Here is an 18,249-nt window from a genome sequence, read left to right on the forward strand (position 1 = left end):
TTTGAAAAAACTAAACTTCTATCGGTTAACTGCTCATTAATTGAATTATGTATTTTATTTTCTCTTTTTTCTTCAATGGCCTCTTATCTTAAACACCGCGCACACTCAATTTTTTAATTCAGTCACCACCATTGAGATAATGATCGTGAGTTTCTCATCCTCGTCACTACTATATAAGGCCATGTTACCTTGCTTTCATCGTCCCACCTTACCACCTTCATTGTAATTCTAACACCTCACACCTCACCCAACTGGTATGTCTTATTTTGAACCTTAACTCTAGTTAACATTTTATCCTTCTCTTATATGTCTTTTGCATTCTTCTCATTTTTTGATACTCAATGCTTCAGTGCTCCCATTTCACTTTTATTTTTCATCGTCTTATAATATTTTTCTCAAATATTTAAGCTTTTACCAATTTCGAAACTCTATGTTCTCCACTTTGACAAAGTAGTTATTTGTGTGAAAGGTTAATACAAAATAATTCAAAATTATTATTTGGATGTTTTTTTTATTCAAAGTATACAATTTGTTTATGTCATTATTTATACACTTGTTATATTTAATTTGGGAAAAAACAATATGTTTCAATTGTTTAAGAGGACCCTATGACTGTGGTGTTGATGCTGAAAAAACTTTTGGGTGTGACATTTTTTACGCACATTACAAAATGATTATCCTTTTGCTATATATTAATTAATTATGAAAATGTAAGATTTTTCTTTAAATTTTCTCCTCTTTTTCTTTTGAAGGTGTTTAAAATTCAACACAACTGAATAGTATTTCAGTTTAGTTTGACTCAGTTTGGTTCGATTGGGTTCAGTTTAGTTTGGTTTGGTTTAGTTTGATTCAGTTTGGTTTAGTTTAGTTCGGTATGGTTCGGTTCGGTTCGGTTAAGTTCGGTTTGGTTCGGTTCGGTCCGGTTCGGTTCGGTCTTGTTCGCTTTGGTTCGGTTTGGTCCGGTCCTGTTCGGTTCAATTTGGTTTGGTTTGGTTCAGTTCGATTTGGTTCGGTTCAGCTCGGCTCGGTTCTGTCCAGTTCGGTCCAGTTCGGTTCGGTTCAATTTGGTTCGGTCTGATTGGGTTTGGTTTGGTTTGGTTCGGTTTGGTTTGGTCCGATTTGGTTCGGTTCAGTTTGGTCCGGTTCGATTCGGTTGGGTCTGGTTTGGTTTGGTTCGGTCTGATTCGGTTTGGTTTGGTTTGGTTTGTTTCGGTTGGGTTCAGTCTAGTTCAGTTCGGTTCGGTTTGGTTCAGTTCGGTTTGATCTGGTTCGATTCGGTTCGGTTCGATCTGATTCTGTTTTGTTCGGTCTGGTTCGGTTCGGTCCAATTCGGTTCAGTTTGGTCTGATTCTTTTCGGTTTGGTCCGATTCGATATGGTTCGGTTCGATTCGATATGGTTCGGTTCAATTTGGTTTGGTTTGGTTTAGTTCAGTTTGGTTTGGTTCAGTTTGATTTAGTTCAGTTTGGTCTGATTTATTTTTAAAATAATAATTAAGGATAAAATGGGAATAACTAAATATGAACATGAGAGGATATCTCTTTATATCTTTATGGTTTAATTACTCGGATGATATCCACTTTAGTACAAGTGTGTCAATCTAGTACCCGCTTTTAAAAAAATGTCAATTGAGTCCCAACTTTTGAAAAAGTGCTTCAATTAGGTTCCTTTCGGACGGAGTTGACTAACGCCGTTAGTCAACATGCCACGTGTCCGTCTGTGGTTTTTTTGTTTTTTGTTTTATTTTTTAAATATTTTTTTGATTTTTTTTTTGATTTTTTTGAAAAAAAAATAAAAATGCCACGTGTCAAGTCCCTACGTGTGACACTTGGCATTGTTAGTGTCACGTGGCATTGCAATGCCACGTGTCAATGTCACTATCAGATACCATTGTGTTGATTACGATTTAATCCCCATATATGTCTTTCTGTTTCAATTTGATACCCACTTATGTATATCTGATTCAATTTTGTCCGAATTTTTTTAATAAGTAAAATATGTTTATAATTCATTTTTTTAAGATTAAAATTAATTAAGTATAAATATTATTTGTATAAAATGTTTTACTAATATTTTTTATTAAAAATGACTTTTTAACATATTACTTTATTAATTATGTTTTTATTAAATACTCATGTTTTGTTAATTGTTATTTTTTTAACCCAAAATAGAACAATATTATTTCTTATTAATTTTAAATTAAAATTTCTATTTGTCTAAATGTTATACTAATTTATTTTATTAAAAATGACTTAATAAAATGACTTTTACTACTAAATTTTAATATAAATATCAAATACTTAATTTTGTAAAATTTTTATACTTAATTACTTTTAATTTTATAAAAAATGAATTTTAATTATTAAAAAAAATTAGGTCAAGATTGAATCAAATATACATAAGTAGGTACCAAATTGAAACAAAAAAATATATATGGGGACTAAAATGAAATCAACACAATGATATATGATAATGACACTGACACGTGGCATTGCAATGCCACGTGACACTAGCAATGCCACGTGTCACACACATAGACTTAACACGTGGCATTTTATTTTATTTTTGAAGAATTTTTAAAAAAATTAAAAAAATTAAAAAAACCACAGACTGACACGTGACACGTAGGTTAGTCAACTCTATCTGAAATGGACCTAATTGAAGCACTTTATCAAAAGTTGTGATGCAATTGACACGGTTTTAAAAGCAGGTACCAGATTGACACACTTGTATCAAAGTGATTAACATCCGAGTAATTAAACATATCTTTATATATATATATATATATATATATATATATATATTATAAATCCTAAAATTCGTAGAATCCTTTCCTATTTCTTACCTGATTTTCGCTTTGAAACTCAAAATTTTATAATCAAAAGACAAACAAGTACGTGATTTTTGAAAATCTCATCATCATCCGTCTCGAAGACATCTTAACCAAAAACCAGTAAGAATGTATTTATTTACACAAGTTAAACTGCAAAAATTATTTGCTGATAAAAAAATATAATTCTAGGTGTAGATATATGAGAGAATGTTTTTCTTTTCGATTTTGAGAAAAAAACCCTTTTTCTTTCAGATTTATAAACAGGAAAACTTTATCATTTCAGTTTTAATTTTCTTCCACATGCTGGATAACCCAAAAATATTATAAGAAGAAAAAAAAATTGAGATTCGTCCTCAAATAAAAACAAACTCACATCTCATCCTCGTTATTGCGCTCCAACTCAATTCTTTCTTTCTCTCTTCTCTCTTCTCTTCAGGTACCCTTTCCCCTTTATATCTTTCTCTCCTTATTTGTGCCATCTCAATTTTTCATTCCACATTTCATTTGCTAGTTACCACATTTCTTACAATCTATTCTGATCGATTGCTATTCTTCTCACCCATTTATGCCATATCATGTCTTGTTTTGCATCGAAACTTTCTGGATTCCGGTGGCTTCAAACCATTCCCTTTCGGAACCTCTGTGTCGGGTGCAATGGCGGTCATTAACTTTTTTTTTTTCTTTCAATTTCTGCTTTCTATTTTTTTCTTAAACATGCCCCGGGTTTTACTTTTAGTTAAATTTTCATAAGAGTTGGCCTTTTCCGTGAAATTTAGAATTGTACTGTTTCCAGTCTATTGAACATCAGAAATCAGAATCCATCATTTTCGTTTTTCCGTTGTTCAATTGAAGATTAAAGAGGGAATGAACTTGGTTAGACGTGATTGAGGGGACAAGTCCTTTTCAGCAGGTTCTTCCTCTTCACCTATAATTTGCTTAGGTGTGTACTCGGCTGTGCAGCTTGCATATTCTTGGGGATCTTCATTTTTATCTAACCTGCTTTTCACCTTCTTTTGCAGTATTTTATTTGGTTCTTCTCATGGTTGAAATGAATCCGAAAGTTTGCATGATTTTTTCCTTGATGAATGCATATAACATAGTTATGGCATTGCTAGTTCACTCTATTTGTGATTATTGTAAGACTTGGTGCTTGTTTGGTTTGAAGTTGAGGGGAATTGAGTTTAACTGTTGAATTTGATTGAAGTCATGCATAAATTGTTATGAACCACGTATTTTTATTGGAAGTTTTGAGAGTTTATGTGCACTTCTCGTTGTCTAAGTTTTTAATATATCTGGCAGGATTAGAGGGAAGAGACTAAAAATGGTGAAATCAACATATGAAACATTTTCAAAGGATTTTGTAATGGGAGGAGCAGCAGCAATCATATCAAAGACTGCTGCAGCACCAATTGAGAGAGTAAAGCTTTTATTGCAAAACCAAGGTGAAATGATTAAAAGAGGACAGCTCAAAAGACCATACTTGGGCGTGTCTGATGGCTTTAAGAGGGTCTTCATGGAGGAGGGTTTGATTGCCTTTTGGAGAGGTCACCAGGCCAATGTTATCCGATACTTTCCCACACAAGTGAGTTATTCACTTCACTGCATCCTGATTAGTGTTAAATAAAGACTAGCATCCTCAATCTCACCATTTATTTTTCTCTTCCTTTCAAGTTGTCACAACTGTGAGGTCAACGGGCTATTCTTTGTTAAGTTTGTAGTGTTTTGTTTTCGTCTTTTGTCGACACTTCAACTAAATGATATCAGGGAAGAGAAAAAGAAAACAAAAGAGTGAGCATTTTTAGGTATCGGTGCTTCTGAGTGATGGGTTTAAACTTAACCATTGAATATCTGCGTAATTATTTCTCATGATACTCTCCAAAACGTCAAACCAAATAAAACACTCATTCTTTTGTGCATTGATTTTGTATTCTCTGTCATCTAATTAAGTATTCAAATTAGAGGGAACATCTGTTAACTTATTTCCCTTTCATCCTTTCTATATTCTCAAATAAATCAATATATAACTTATCTTGGAGCCTTGGCCTATCGTATTTTCTATTGCATGATGCAACAATAACACTATGCATCCAATCTCATTCTTTTATATATGATCGTGTCCAGTTTGTTCTATTACGTTAAACTACAAGCTGGCTTGGTTTATGCTTTTCCTGTCAAATTGTTAATGCATGTCAAATATTATTAATAACCTGTGTGTTGTTTTTTTCATAAAATAATCCTCTCCACATATATGGAAAAAAAAGATACATCAATTCCTGGAATCATGTGTCTCAGATAATAGTTTTTTATTATTAAAATAATATTTGAGCAAACAGTTAATTGGTCTATAGGCTTTCAATTTTGCATTCAAAGGTTACTTCAAAAGCATTTTTGGGTGTTCCAAAGAGAGAGACGGGTACATTAAGTGGTTTACTGGGAATGTGGCTTCAGGCAGTGCTGCAGGAGCAACAACTTCACTTCTACTATATCATTTAGATTATGCACGTACACGATTGGGCACCGATGCAATAGAGTGCCGCGATACCAGTCAGCGACAGTTCAAAGGACTAATTGATGTATATAGGAAGACCTTATCAAGTGATGGATTTGCTGGATTGTACAGGGGATTTGGCATTTCTATATGGGGAATTGCCATGTATCGAGGGATGTACTTTGGGATCTATGACACCATGAAGCCTATTGTTTTAGTTGGGCCATTTGAGGTAAGAAACTAACCATTTACACTTCAGTAATGGGATAACATATAGTTGATACTTGATGCTTTTTGCTGAGAATTTTTTGCTTTCTATTGCTACGGGGCGGGTGATATCTTTAGTCTGTTCCACAGTGCTATGTGTGCTAAATATCGACGTTCACATAGATTTTGCAGATTTGCATTGATAGTTGAATCCTTGAGTCTGAACATTCATTTTCAAGACGCAAGTCAAAAACTATTTTGGAAAAAAAAGAATTGCCATGTTTCCTTTGTAGTGTATGCATCTTTTTATTGTATGGCACTTTGATTTGGTGAATTTAGACGGTTGGTTCTGTTTCTTTATGTCCAGTCTTTCCAATGTGAGTCTCGGTTTATTTTTTGCAGGGGAACTTTCTTGCTAGTTTCTTCTTAGGGTGGAGCATCACAACTTTTTCAGGGGTTTGTGCATACCCTTTTGATACATTGCGGAGGAGAATGATGCTTACCTCTGGACATCCAAACAAGTACCGTAATTCAATACATGCATTTCGTAATATTGTTGGACAAGAGGGTTTCTCAGCTCTATTTCGAGGAGTTACAGCAAACATGCTTCTTGGTATCGCAGGAGCTGGGGTGCTTGCTGGATATGATCAGCTGAATAGCATCTCATCCAGACATAGTCACTATAACGAGACAAATCAAAGAGTTTTGAAATGAATGGCGGATTTTGTAAAGGAGAAAACGATAGTATAGAAAAGGAAAATTCATCATCTAGAATGAATATTATGCCTGTTTGTTTCCAAGGATTGATCTGAAGGATCATAACGGAGGTATTTGTTCTGTAAAGTTTAAACTGATCTATAGTTCCATAAGTAATCACATTTATCATGTCCAAAAGTTATGTGGTTTCTTGAAGGGAGTATTGCATTTTGGGACCTTAAAAGTCATATTTATCTTATAGAATGAATACTGGGGTATTGATTCTAAAAATCTGGTCTCAAGGACCATGAATGGAGAAACTTTTGGACATGGTGGCCAAAGGCATTTGTTCTTGAACCGAACGGGTTCGATCCTTGAACAAGGTATACTTGATTTTTAGGTCCTTTAAATAAATTCTGCCCTTTTAGTGGTGAAGTTTAGATTTGATAGATTTTACTGCCTCAATGTAAATGTAACTTTTGATGTTTATTTATCTTGGGATTGGATTGGTTCAAGCATAGGGAAATGCTATTTAATAACTTTTTAGGGTTGCAAAAGCAGTCAACCCACCTGTCTGTATATAAAGAATGGTGTTCATATGGAGTATATAAATGCATATTTACATCCCCGCTTCAATTATTTGAATTAACATTATCACGCAGATTTATCTATGGAAATTGCCTGGAGTAGAAGATCTATTCATATAAGATGCATATCTCATGCAAATTGAGTATTTATACATATATTTCCATGCTAATATATTATAAACTACATAATTTAAAATACAATTTTTTATTTGTATTACATATGCATTTTAGAATGAAAAATATACAATTTAAAATACAAATTTATAATTTGAACTGTCCATTCCAAAACATTTTGGATTTCTCAATCTGAAACTGAAATTGAAAATCCTAAACCATAGGTACATTTAAAATGTTCAAGTTTATCAAGAGTGCGCGTTGAAATTATGGAAGCGCAAAATAATAGAGGTTTTTCTATGGATGTTTATTTGGACGAATTATTGGATGACCCAACTTGACTTATATAATTTCAATTAGATTAGATATAATTTTATTTATTATTGGTTAAACTCGAATCGATCTAAACTAACTCACTTTGATATAGAATGTGTGATAAGTTTAACATGGGTAATTCAAAATTGGTTCTTTATATTTGAGTTGTGGACAAGTTGTACCATTTTTTTTTACATCTTGAATTAGTTTGGACAAACTTGTTGTAATTTAACTTTTGACTTAAAGTCTTGAATTAATATATGTAAAGATTATGTCATTTTTCAATTAAGTCGATAAACTTTTAGCAAAAGAAAGAAAGTTTTCTAAATATTAAGTATAGAGTGAACATAAATTTAATGGTTTATTTATGTGAAATAGTTATAATCAAGATATGAGTATTATGATTTGGTTGTTATATTTTGTTTGAATCAATTCTTTATAATAGGGTCCAATATTGTTTTGAAATAGTTAATATCAATTTATTGCACCATTTTTTTTTTTTATCTTTGAGATGTGTTAGGTGGGTGGTCCTCTTGATCTCTCACGAGGGTCAAGGCTTGATCATTGGCTTTCGTTTGCCAACCATTCTAATAAGTCGATGCTTTAAGAGGTACAAGAACACAACCTCCAGCCTTAAGTTACAAGGGCAAAAAAGTTAAAAAAATGTTTATGTATAAATAGAAATTAAGTGTGTGATACTTAAAAAAAATAACACTTTGTGCATAAAATGATTTTTATTAAATAGATTGTAATAAGAACACACATACTCATTAATGCATAGACTAATATCATACACCCTCTTATAAGAAATATGCTATTTTACCGGAATTTCACAATGAAAAATCTTTAGGAAGGAGAATATTATCAACAATTTCAATTGGTTCAAAGAGACAATATTTTTTTAATTACTCAATGTCAAGAGCATATATTTAATTTGTACAAGAAATATTGGGTTGAACTCTTGACTATGTGTCTAAAAATGTTCAAACTAGTTAAATTCATTTTGCATCACTTAACCTAAGTGGGGAAAGATTTTCTAGATCAAGGAAAGTGTTAATTTTCACAACCTTTAGAAGAGAAAAAGAAGATAGAACATTGGCCTGAAATTTTGACAAAAGGTTTGCATCATAATTATTCATTTTGACTATGAAATCTTTAATCAGATGTTTTTATTTTTTTCAATTATAAAATATTAAATACCATTAACATCAAGTTTCAAGTCATTTATAGGCAATTTTAACACAAAAAAAGTTTCTTTTATTAATTTAATATAAAAGATGCCCTCTTAGTACCTAAAGTACCATACTAATGAGCATTAACTTTTTAGTATTTTAAGTAAAGTTGACATCCAAGTTAATTGAGAGTTTAAAAGTTAGTTAGAAACTCATGGGTAAAAGTTGAAAGTTAAAAAGTTAATCATGAGACTGCATAAAGAAAAAATACACATAATTCTTACCAGGGAAAAGCTATAACTGTTCATTCTGAACTGTTGTCGTTGCAGTGTGAATGCTTTTCATCATGTTTTGTCGTAGGGGGAGATCGAGAGTTTTACTATACTCTTGGGAAATACAGAAATTCTCAAGTTAGAACAAGACCAATGTCACCTGAATTTTTGTGAAAACAATGAATGCCAACGCGTGCACACACACATGTGTACTAACAATTTTTAATTTTTTTTTCATATATATTTTTAAAATAATAATCACAATAGAAAGAACATAAAATCTTATTACAGTAAAAATATTACTTTCTTTATCTTATTTCTAAAACCTGTTCAAATACAAGGTATGATTTTGTCTCAGTTTATTGATTCAGTTCAAATATTAAAGTGTTTTCCTTGAACGACAGCAAGTATCATAAAAAAAAGGACACAAACTCTGAGAAACTAAAGACACCACCTTAATGTGGTTTAGCTTTTGAAACCTGCGTAATTATAGAATGTCATTCCTTTCTCAAGTTTATGTCTACGCCCTAAAAAAAAAGTGACTTGTTTAGTGTTTGAACTTTTCATCACTGAAACCTTTCCACACTTTTTTCCAGATATACATAACCGTTGTTTTAAATCTGAAACACAAGCGCAGATATAAGATGGAGAAAAATAGTGTCGAACTGAAGCAAGAATAAATCATTCACATGTTAGAGAGCAGACATGCATATATACTAGGTGCAGCTATTAGCTAGCGAATGTGAATGATTCAGATTCACGGGTAATGCGTAATACATTGAATATGACATGACAAGTTGGGTTGATTGATGGTATGTTAGTTATGGGGTTTGTTTTATTATTGTTTAAACAAGGTAAAGGACGAAGGGGCATTGGAGAAGAAAACATTCCCATACACAATGTGATAGAGCATTGACTAAATGGAAATGCAGGTGAAGGGTCTTAATAGAGAACAGTTTAGGGGGCCACCCTAGGCAGCAGTAGCAATGGGAATGCATTGAGTAGGTGAGTGTGGTGGTGGTGCTTGTTTTGTTTTGTTTGGTTTGGTTTTGTTTTGTTTTCCCTAGCGAGCCAGAAATGACAACTGATTAGGGCTTTTATTGGCAGTGGCAGAAGTAGGGGAAATGCACAACAATACAGAATCACAGTGTGGTGGAGAGTGGAGAGAGTGGATATGGGATATGCATTGTGCTGTAGTTTGCATGGTACTCTCATTACATATTTTGCATGCACATCTCATAAATAACAGACATACAAATAGTAGGGATTCAGAATTTGCAGGTTGTAGGCCCTCTACCCAACGAAAAGCTAGAAATAATTAATCAATTATAGCTTTCAAATTCCATATATCAGCCGTGACAGAGTTCGAGAATTGAGTCATTCCTTCATAATGACCGAGGGATTATACCTAAGAGGCAAAAGGAGAGAGAAAGAAAAGAAACAAAACCAAAACCAAAGGCACAGGAAAGAGAGAGAGAGACATGGACACATTTCCCTCCCTCAATTTAATCCAATTAATAGATCTGGACCATGCAAAAAGATTCCAAGTGGGTAACTTAAGATGCAGTAATTTTGGTTGTTTAAATGGTGCCTTCACCCACCTCATGCTCTAAAAAAAAAGATTATTGAAGTCCGTACAGTGGATGGTGCAGGGGGAGAGAGCATGGACAGCATATTAGACAAAGAAAAGGTTAAGGAGTAGCAGAGAGGGAGAGAGGGGCAGTTCGGATTGAGAATTAGTGTGAAAGGCACGAGACGTGAAGGGAACAATAAATGAGAGGGGGAAAAGAGAAGGGGTGATGAGGCTCATGATAACCCTCATCATCGTCACGTCGTTTTTCAATCGCTACTCCCAAAAATCTCCCAGAATTCCACGCTTCCTCACTGACTCCCTTCTTTGCTTTTCTTTTTTGCCTTTCTCTCTCTTTCTCTCTCTAAATAGCCTAGTCAACCTCATGTCCCCCTCACTTTGTCCCATATTAAACCAACACTCTCTCTCACACTCTCACACTTTCACCTTCAACTTCTTCAACTTCTTCAACTTCATTCTCTAACCCATGCCATATATAATATAACCCCTTCTCTACTTTCACATTCTCCATTTCAATTCCATCACCCAACCCAACCCCCCCTAACTATTATTGCACTTCATTCATTTTTAACATGCCAAATATACCTTCCTTCATCTCTTTATAACCCCACAAACCCTAGCTTTTCCTTTTTATTAACTCAACTCAACTCAACTCAACACCAATGTGGATGGTTGGTTACAACGACGCTGCTGACTTCACCATGCCTGATTATGCACTCAATGGAAGAAAACTCAGGCCTCTCATGCCACGCCCCGTCACTTCTCCCAACAACACCCCAAACGCCAACAACAACAACCCTCCATGCTTCACCCGCATTCATCATGCCAACGATTTCTTCTCACAATATCACAATCTCGGTATATATATATATGATGCTTTTCTTAACTTACCTTTTTTTTTACCCTTACCCCTTGTGTTTGCATGCGTGTAAAGACTTTTTTTTTTTTACTAGCATCAGTGGCAGATCAGGGTAAGAGAGAGTTCAACCCTCCACCGGTAGTGGTGAGTTCGAGGTGGAATCCGACCCCGGAGCAGCTAAGGGCATTGGAGGAATTGTACAGAAGAGGGACGAGAACACCGTCTGCGGAGCAAATCCAACAAATCACGGCGCAGCTTCGGAGGTTTGGAAAAATTGAAGGGAAGAATGTTTTCTATTGGTTTCAGAATCATAAGGCGAGGGAAAGACAGAAACGCCGCCGTCAAATGGAGTCGGCGGCTGAGGGTCATCACGCCCGTGACTATGATGGTACTCTTGAAAAGAAAGACTTAGGTAAAAACCACACGACATAATTACCACCATACTTGTTTCTTTGCATGAAAGAGACAAATAATGAGAGAGAGAGGCTCGCTCTCATGTCTTGATTTGCAATGCATGACCGATCGCTTCTTTTGTTTCTTTTTCATTTTTTCTCCAATTGAGTTTTTGTTTGTTACTATGCACGCCTTGCATTTCTTTTCATTTTTTTTTTCTCATCAGGATTGTTGCTTGAGATGTAAAATGTAAAGTTATATTCTTTTTTGTTTTTCTTTTTGTCTACAGGCGCAAGTAGGACAGTGTTTGAAGTTGAACAGACCAAGAACTGGGCACCCTCTACAAACTGCAGTACGCTTGCAAAGGTCTATTATTGTATATCCTCCTTTGTCTTTGTTGTCCTGGTTCATGGAGTAAACCTTTTTTTTTTGTTCTCTTCTTTCTGAACTTGGGATTTTCACTTCACTACTTGATCATCACCCAAAAGTGTTAGGGTATTATGATAAGGGTCGATTAAGGGATGATTTAATTAATTATTGGCACATGATTACTAGAGAATGAAGGAAGTTGATGTTGGAAACGTTATAGAAAGATATGCACTAGCTGGCTAGCTTTAGGTAGGGAAAGGACCCTAACAAAAGCTTTGTTTGTTGGGAAATGAAAAGGTCCTAAAAGCTGCATTCCTTCCTTTCTGTCGGGGCTGCTGTTATGAAACTTAGCTGGGCTTTTGGGGCTTGTGCTTATTCATGTCATTCAGGCCAGTAGCTTTTGGACACTCCATACAATATTCTATGGAATTGAGCACCCATATTGATGGTGGAAAAGACAACTCTCACCCTACTTTAATTTGACTTCTCATAGACCATGCAACTTTATTTGAAAATACTACCAACTAGGAGTGCATGCCCATTTGAAATCTGTGCTGTGCAGTAACTTTTTCACCTTTGCTCTTTGGCTTTTTCACCACACATGTTGAGGTTTTCACCGGTTTGTTTTCTTTGCATGCCTACATTTAAAATCTTCAGGAATCTGTTTCAATACAAAGAGCAGCAAAAGCAGCGGTTGCAGCAGATTGTAGAACAGATGGATGGCTCCAATTCGATGAAGGAGAGTTACAGCACACAAGAAACTTAATGGAGAGGAATGCCACGTGGCACATGATGCAGTTACCTTGTCCTTCCCCTCCCACAGTTTCACCCCACTTCATAAACGCTCCTCCTACCATCTCTACTGCTACCATGGCCACCACACCCTCAGTAACACCAAGAGTAATGGACCCAAAGCTCATTAAGACTCATGATCTCAGCTTCTTTCTCTCACCTAACACAGAAAACGGTGTTATCCACTTAAGCAGTATCAACACCTACACCCCAGATGATATTTCTGTGGAGTCTCAAACCCTTCAACTTTTCCCCGTCAGGAATGAGGATGATGAAGGCAGTGATAACATTAACCACCAAAAAGAGACAGAGGTATCGATCTCAGCAATGAATGCCCCAAGCCAGTTTTTTGAGTTCCTTCCATTGAAGAACTGAACTCAACTGATTCCAAAAAGAAAGAAAGAAAAAAACTTGCCGTGTATGTAGAATTATGGGGCTGCGTTTAAACATTGTATTTTGTTAGAAAATAGTACTACTTTTATTGCTATGGATGTTATGTATCAAGGAATTGGTGGTGTAATAGGACGCTAGTTTGAGTGAGGTATTTTGCCTTAAAATGCATTTGGACTATGTTGATTGAATCAAAAAAGAGTACTTAAGTCCAAGGGTTTATTGTTTAGGGAGCTTGTTTGAGTAACTTGATGTGTATGTACACACACGTTTATTCTGATATCTGATATGTATGGCGAGAGAAACAGAAACAGGAAAGATGGTGGGGGAAGGGAGAGGGAGAGAGGGACGTAAATAGAGAATGTATAAGGAATTTGATGTGAGGGTTTGATTGAAGGTATAGTATCTGAAATGGGGATGAGATGTGACAGACAAGGATGTTGAAGTAACTATGAGCATGGAATGGAGAAATTACTTTTGTTCTTTTGTTGCATACTTAAAACAATGCTGTACATTACCATCAATGTTCTGACCGGGTGAACTCTGTAGTCCAATTTATTACAATAAAGAAATCACATCAATGCACCCAAAGGAAACACAGCCTATGCATTTAAGGTAAAGTTCGCGAATTCAATTGATTTTCCTAGCTAATTAAATAATCCTCATGATGTAGTCAGAGTAGAATTTGAGTTTTACGAAGAGAATATCCAGGTCTCATCCTCCAACAACCAAACACAAATATATTAAATGCAAGAATACACCCTCTTTGTCTGATTTGATTGAATTGATCTGTCCAAACATCTCCTAAAAATACCCATCTAAACCACCAAAATTACACAACACTCACCGACATAACCAGATATCTAGAATAGAAGTTTTTGATTCCTTAGATGCTAGCTGTATTGTAAGGTAGGGTTTATCACATTAGGGTATATGATCAACCTTTCAAAAAAATCTTAAGGGCTAAGACTAGGACGTGTCACTCAAGAGGCGTCAAGCATCATCAGGGTAAAAAGAAGGCAAAAATATTCTCTCTGCAGCCATTGAAGCCGTGAGTGGGGGACCATAATGGTTTAAAACAATATTATGAGTCTCATATCTTGGACCATACTTATAGGACTAATGAAACACTAAAACATATTAGTTGGGAAGTAATGCAGTGTTAATGCAGTGAGAGAGATTAAAACATGTGCATGGTGATCACGGGTGGTGCAATAGTATGTGAAAATGGGATGATTTCGAAGCTGTTGCTTACCTACCTACATGGTACTCTGTTAGTCCCTACAGCATCTACTCCAAAGTTGCAGAAACTAAAATCCAAGCCACCCACAGATCCGTCGCTTTAGAACCAAACTCGACCAACAATAGGGACTATGGCCCATACATTTTCTTCTCTTTTCATTTCTCTCTGTGTTCTTTCTATTAAATGATTTAGACATGGGATGCGTCATAGTTTGGAAATCAAAGGATAGAAAAACTACCCAGTAGGATTAACTTTGTTTAAATTCTCTGAGAGAAGAAAAACTAGTTGAATTAATGTATATATGTACCTGTTCAATACAGTTCAAAGGTTGTGTCTGAGGGTGCAATTAAACCGAACCAGTTATTTATGGTAAGTAACTTATGAAACTTAGGTTAATGTTCAAATCAATGTTTTGCATTTGAGAGTTTAGAAACTAGCAAGACAATGATAATAAACCTGTGGAACATTCAGAAGCTAAGGGTATGAGAAGGCTCAAAAAATAAATAAATAGATCCTAAAAATAAAATACAGAAATAAATTTAATGGCTACTTTAACTAAAGTATTAATGAAAATTTAGTCCTTAATTTCAGTTGCAAGGTGGTTTTAGTCTCTAAAATTTGAAGTTATTAGTTGATTTGTTTATCTCTCCAAACATAAACATACGCAGAATAATAATAAATGTGTATGAAAGTGATATTATATTCGATGAATATTTATTTTGTAATAAATAACTCTGAGCACACCTTATACTTTTATGGTCTCACAATAATTCCATTTTATTTCTTTCATTATATTAAAAAACAATGATATTGGTTACAAGTGTGAACATATGATTACAAAAAATGGAGTAAAAACGTTAGGAAGAAACACTTACTTGTAAATTAATATTGTTACTAACTTTTTTATTAGTTTAAAAGTTGAAAATATTAATAAAAATGTATATTATGATTTTCTTTGTATTAACCTATTATACGTTTTGTAATTTGTTTTATTTCTTTAATTAATTTGTCAATATCTTAAAATCTGAGTTATTTATAGAAAGAATTTAGAAGTAAGCTTCTAAAAACTATGTTTAGGATTATATATTCTGTTCTAGATGATATAATGTATGAAGGGTCTCTTTCTACAAAAATTCAATTGAAGCTATTGTTGTTCCGTGTTCTACTTGTCAGCCATTTGGTTTTTGTGCACAAAAAATTGGTAGAATCGGTAAAATTAGTCAACATTGTCCAATTTGATTGAATTCTTAGCATTTGTCATTTGTGGGCTTCAATTTGACCCATTTCGACGTGCATACAGTTTACGGTGGGTTATGGGCCATTAAGCGTAACCCAAAACCACCTGGGCCATTCTTCCAAGGAGCTTTATTGCATTATCCATTTTTTGTTGTTCAAGAAAAAACAAAAACTTTCATGACCAAAACTTTTAAACAATAAAAACACCGAGAGACAGCTAATTATATAATTGAACTGATTACATTAATTAATAATTGAAAAAGTAAAAATAAAATTATAAATTATTTCCGTTATTTGCCACATGACCAATACATAAATCAATATTTTCTTACTTCAAAAAAAAAAAAATCTCTTATCCATTTTTAGACACAATGATCTTTAGCCATTAATATAGCTTATAATAAATATGTTTGGCCAAATGATATGATGATTGCTTTCTAAAGTAAGTTTGTAAAAGTTAGGTAACCGTTGGTGAAAAGTTGTTTAAAATGGAATAGCACTACCATCACTACTTTGATCGATTTTTCTTCGACCATTGTGAGTTTTAGTTTAAAGTTTGGTAGCATTACTTTTTGTAATATCAGAAAAAATAATTTTGAAATATACTGCCTTACTGATTCTTTAAATTAATTTTAGTTAATTGAGAGTAAAAATTTAAAGGCAGAAAAAAAAATTGTGAACCTAGTGACAAAAAACAGTAGTAGAAGAGGTTGTCTTTAAAAATAGTAACTCTCACGTGGGATAGATGTCGTGTAGCCTTCTAGCCTTCTGCATTGTCTAATTCTTATTTTAACTTTTTCTTTTTTACTATGCAATCACAACTTATTCAAATTACTTAAACTTCTTCATTTTTCTCCTCATTTTTTCATTTACCAGTAGAAACTTGATATTTAATTTTGTAAACGACAATGAACAAAACTATGATGCATGCATATGCTGTCTCCAAATAATAGTAACCGTACACACAATGACAGTGGGACGGACGTGCATCTATGAGCGCGTGTCATTCCTATCAGATGTGTATGATGCTGGGGTTCTGTCTTGTACACTTACGCAACAGAGACTATTTCCTCACGCGCTTTGTGAAACCCGTAACATCAGATACTTTTTGGGTTAAGGAAATAACATATTACAAAAGTTTGACATGTTACTTTAAGTGTTAACAAGATTTGAAAAACAAATACAAGAATATATAATTCAGATCTGAGAAAAATAATTAAATAATTTACTAAAACATATAAAATCATGGAATGGAAGTGTTTGTTTTAAGTATGTACAACTATTTATGTAGATTGATATTTATGTAAAAAATGAAATGTGGGGTTCAGAAGTGGTGGGGGTGGTTTGTTTGTTGGTGCATTGAGGTGTGCGCAGAGAGCAGAGGAATTGTAATGTGAATTTGTAGCATATGCATTTCTTTTTCCTCCCCACTCTTCTTCCTCGGGTCATGAGCTAAGTGAGAGAGACTTTCATATTCACACAAACTTTATAAAAGCTGCTTCTCCCAACGTATATATATAGGGCCCACATTTTAACCTAATTCCCTTTTTCAATCCTATCAAATAAACACTATCATTTTACTAATCTCACTTAAATCAACCTTTATCACTCTATAAAACCTACTAACTTACTCCATCCCTAGTTACCAACACCCTCACAATGGCCTCGATGTTTCTCACTCTCACTGCAATTTTCTTTCTAGTTTCTACCCTCTCACCGCTCAGCGTTTCAGCGGTGTCATTTGTACTCTACAACAAGTGTCCACACCCAGTGTGGCCCGGGATCCAGCCCAGTGCTGGAAAGCCCATTCTAGCCCGCGGAGGCTTCAAGCTCGCCCCTAACCGGGCCTACACCCTCCAACTCCCGGCCCTCTGGTCCGGCCGCTTCTGGGGCCGTCACGGCTGCGCCTTCGACGCCTCCGGACGAGGGCGCTGCGCCACGGGCGACTGCGGCGGCTCCCTCTACTGCAATGGCATCGGCGGAACCCCGCCGGCCACCCTGGCGGAGTTCACCCTGGGCAACGAGCAGGACTTCTACGACGTGAGCCTGGTCGACGGGTACAACCTCCCCATCTCCATCACCCCCTTCAAGGGATCCGGAAAATGCAGCTACGCGGGCTGCGTCAGCGACCTCAACAACATGTGCCCCGTGGGCCTGCAGGTGCGTTCACGCGACAACAAGCGCGTGGTGGCCTGCAAGAGCGCCTGCTCCGCCTTCAACTCCCCCAAGTACTGCTGCACGGGCTCCTACGGAAGCCCGCAGGCCTGCAAGCCCACCGTTTATTCGAAGATCTTCAAAGCCGCATGCCCCAAAGCCTACTCCTACGCCTATGACGACCCCACCAGCATCGCCACTTGCACCAAAGCTAACTATTTGCTCACTTTCTGCCCCCATCGCCACTGATCTCTCTCAACTATTCACCTACCACTTTAACTACTATCATCTTTTTTATTTATTTATTTTGTATTCCCCTTTTAGTATAATACTTTTTTCATCCATGCTCTATGCTGTGTATTCCTATGTTTAGCAATTCATTTTCGATCTTAGTCACAGAATGTGGTATGGCATGGCACTATTGCATGGTTTGCTGAATATTATTACCTAATGTGCTCAATGTATGGTACATGATTGGGAACCACTTTCTATTATTTCTGCATTGATGTACTTTTTTCGTCCCTAATTGGACTGTGATT

At 35.3% G+C, this 18,249-nt stretch overlaps 3 protein-coding genes across 9 annotated transcripts; all 3 read left to right on the forward strand.

Moving 5' to 3' along the window:
- The first annotated feature begins 3,176 nt into the window (after positions 1–3,176).
- Positions 3,177–6,829, forward strand: LOC114179617 (ADP,ATP carrier protein ER-ANT1). 7 transcript variants are annotated; one of them, XM_028066032.1, is made up of 5 exons: positions 3,243–3,268; positions 3,685–3,742; positions 4,132–4,414; positions 5,181–5,552; positions 5,930–6,829. In XM_028066032.1, the coding sequence occupies exons 3-5, from the start codon at positions 4,154–4,156 to the stop codon at positions 6,239–6,241; spliced, it is 945 nt and encodes a 314-aa protein (XP_027921833.1). In that variant the 5' UTR covers positions 3,243–3,268; positions 3,685–3,742; positions 4,132–4,153; the 3' UTR covers positions 6,242–6,829. The 7 variants fall into 7 exon arrangements, with proteins under 7 accessions (XP_027921832.1, XP_027921833.1, XP_027921831.1 ...); XM_028066030.1 differs by having other exon boundaries at positions 3,250–3,268; positions 3,626–3,742; XM_028066034.1 differs by having other exon boundaries at positions 3,253–3,268; positions 3,685–3,772.
- Positions 6,830–10,381: 3,552 nt separating this feature from the next.
- Positions 10,382–13,563, forward strand: LOC114177587 (WUSCHEL-related homeobox 1). Its single transcript, XM_028062993.1, has 4 exons — positions 10,382–11,132; positions 11,228–11,545; positions 11,816–11,892; positions 12,553–13,563. Exons 1-4 carry the CDS (start codon positions 10,937–10,939, stop codon positions 13,060–13,062), a joined length of 1,101 nt encoding a protein of 366 aa, XP_027918794.1. The 5' UTR covers positions 10,382–10,936; the 3' UTR covers positions 13,063–13,563.
- A 3,576-nt stretch (positions 13,564–17,139) lies between these two features.
- Positions 17,140–18,249, forward strand: LOC114176456 (thaumatin-like protein). The gene has a single exon (XM_028061501.1). The coding sequence runs from the start codon at positions 17,216–17,218 to the stop codon at positions 17,957–17,959; it is 744 nt and encodes a 247-aa protein (XP_027917302.1). The 5' UTR covers positions 17,140–17,215; the 3' UTR covers positions 17,960–18,249.

The sequence above is a fragment of the Vigna unguiculata genome, chromosome 3 (assembly GCF_004118075.2).
Source record: "Vigna unguiculata cultivar IT97K-499-35 chromosome 3, ASM411807v1, whole genome shotgun sequence".
Taxonomy (NCBI): Eukaryota; Viridiplantae; Streptophyta; class Magnoliopsida; order Fabales; family Fabaceae; genus Vigna; species Vigna unguiculata.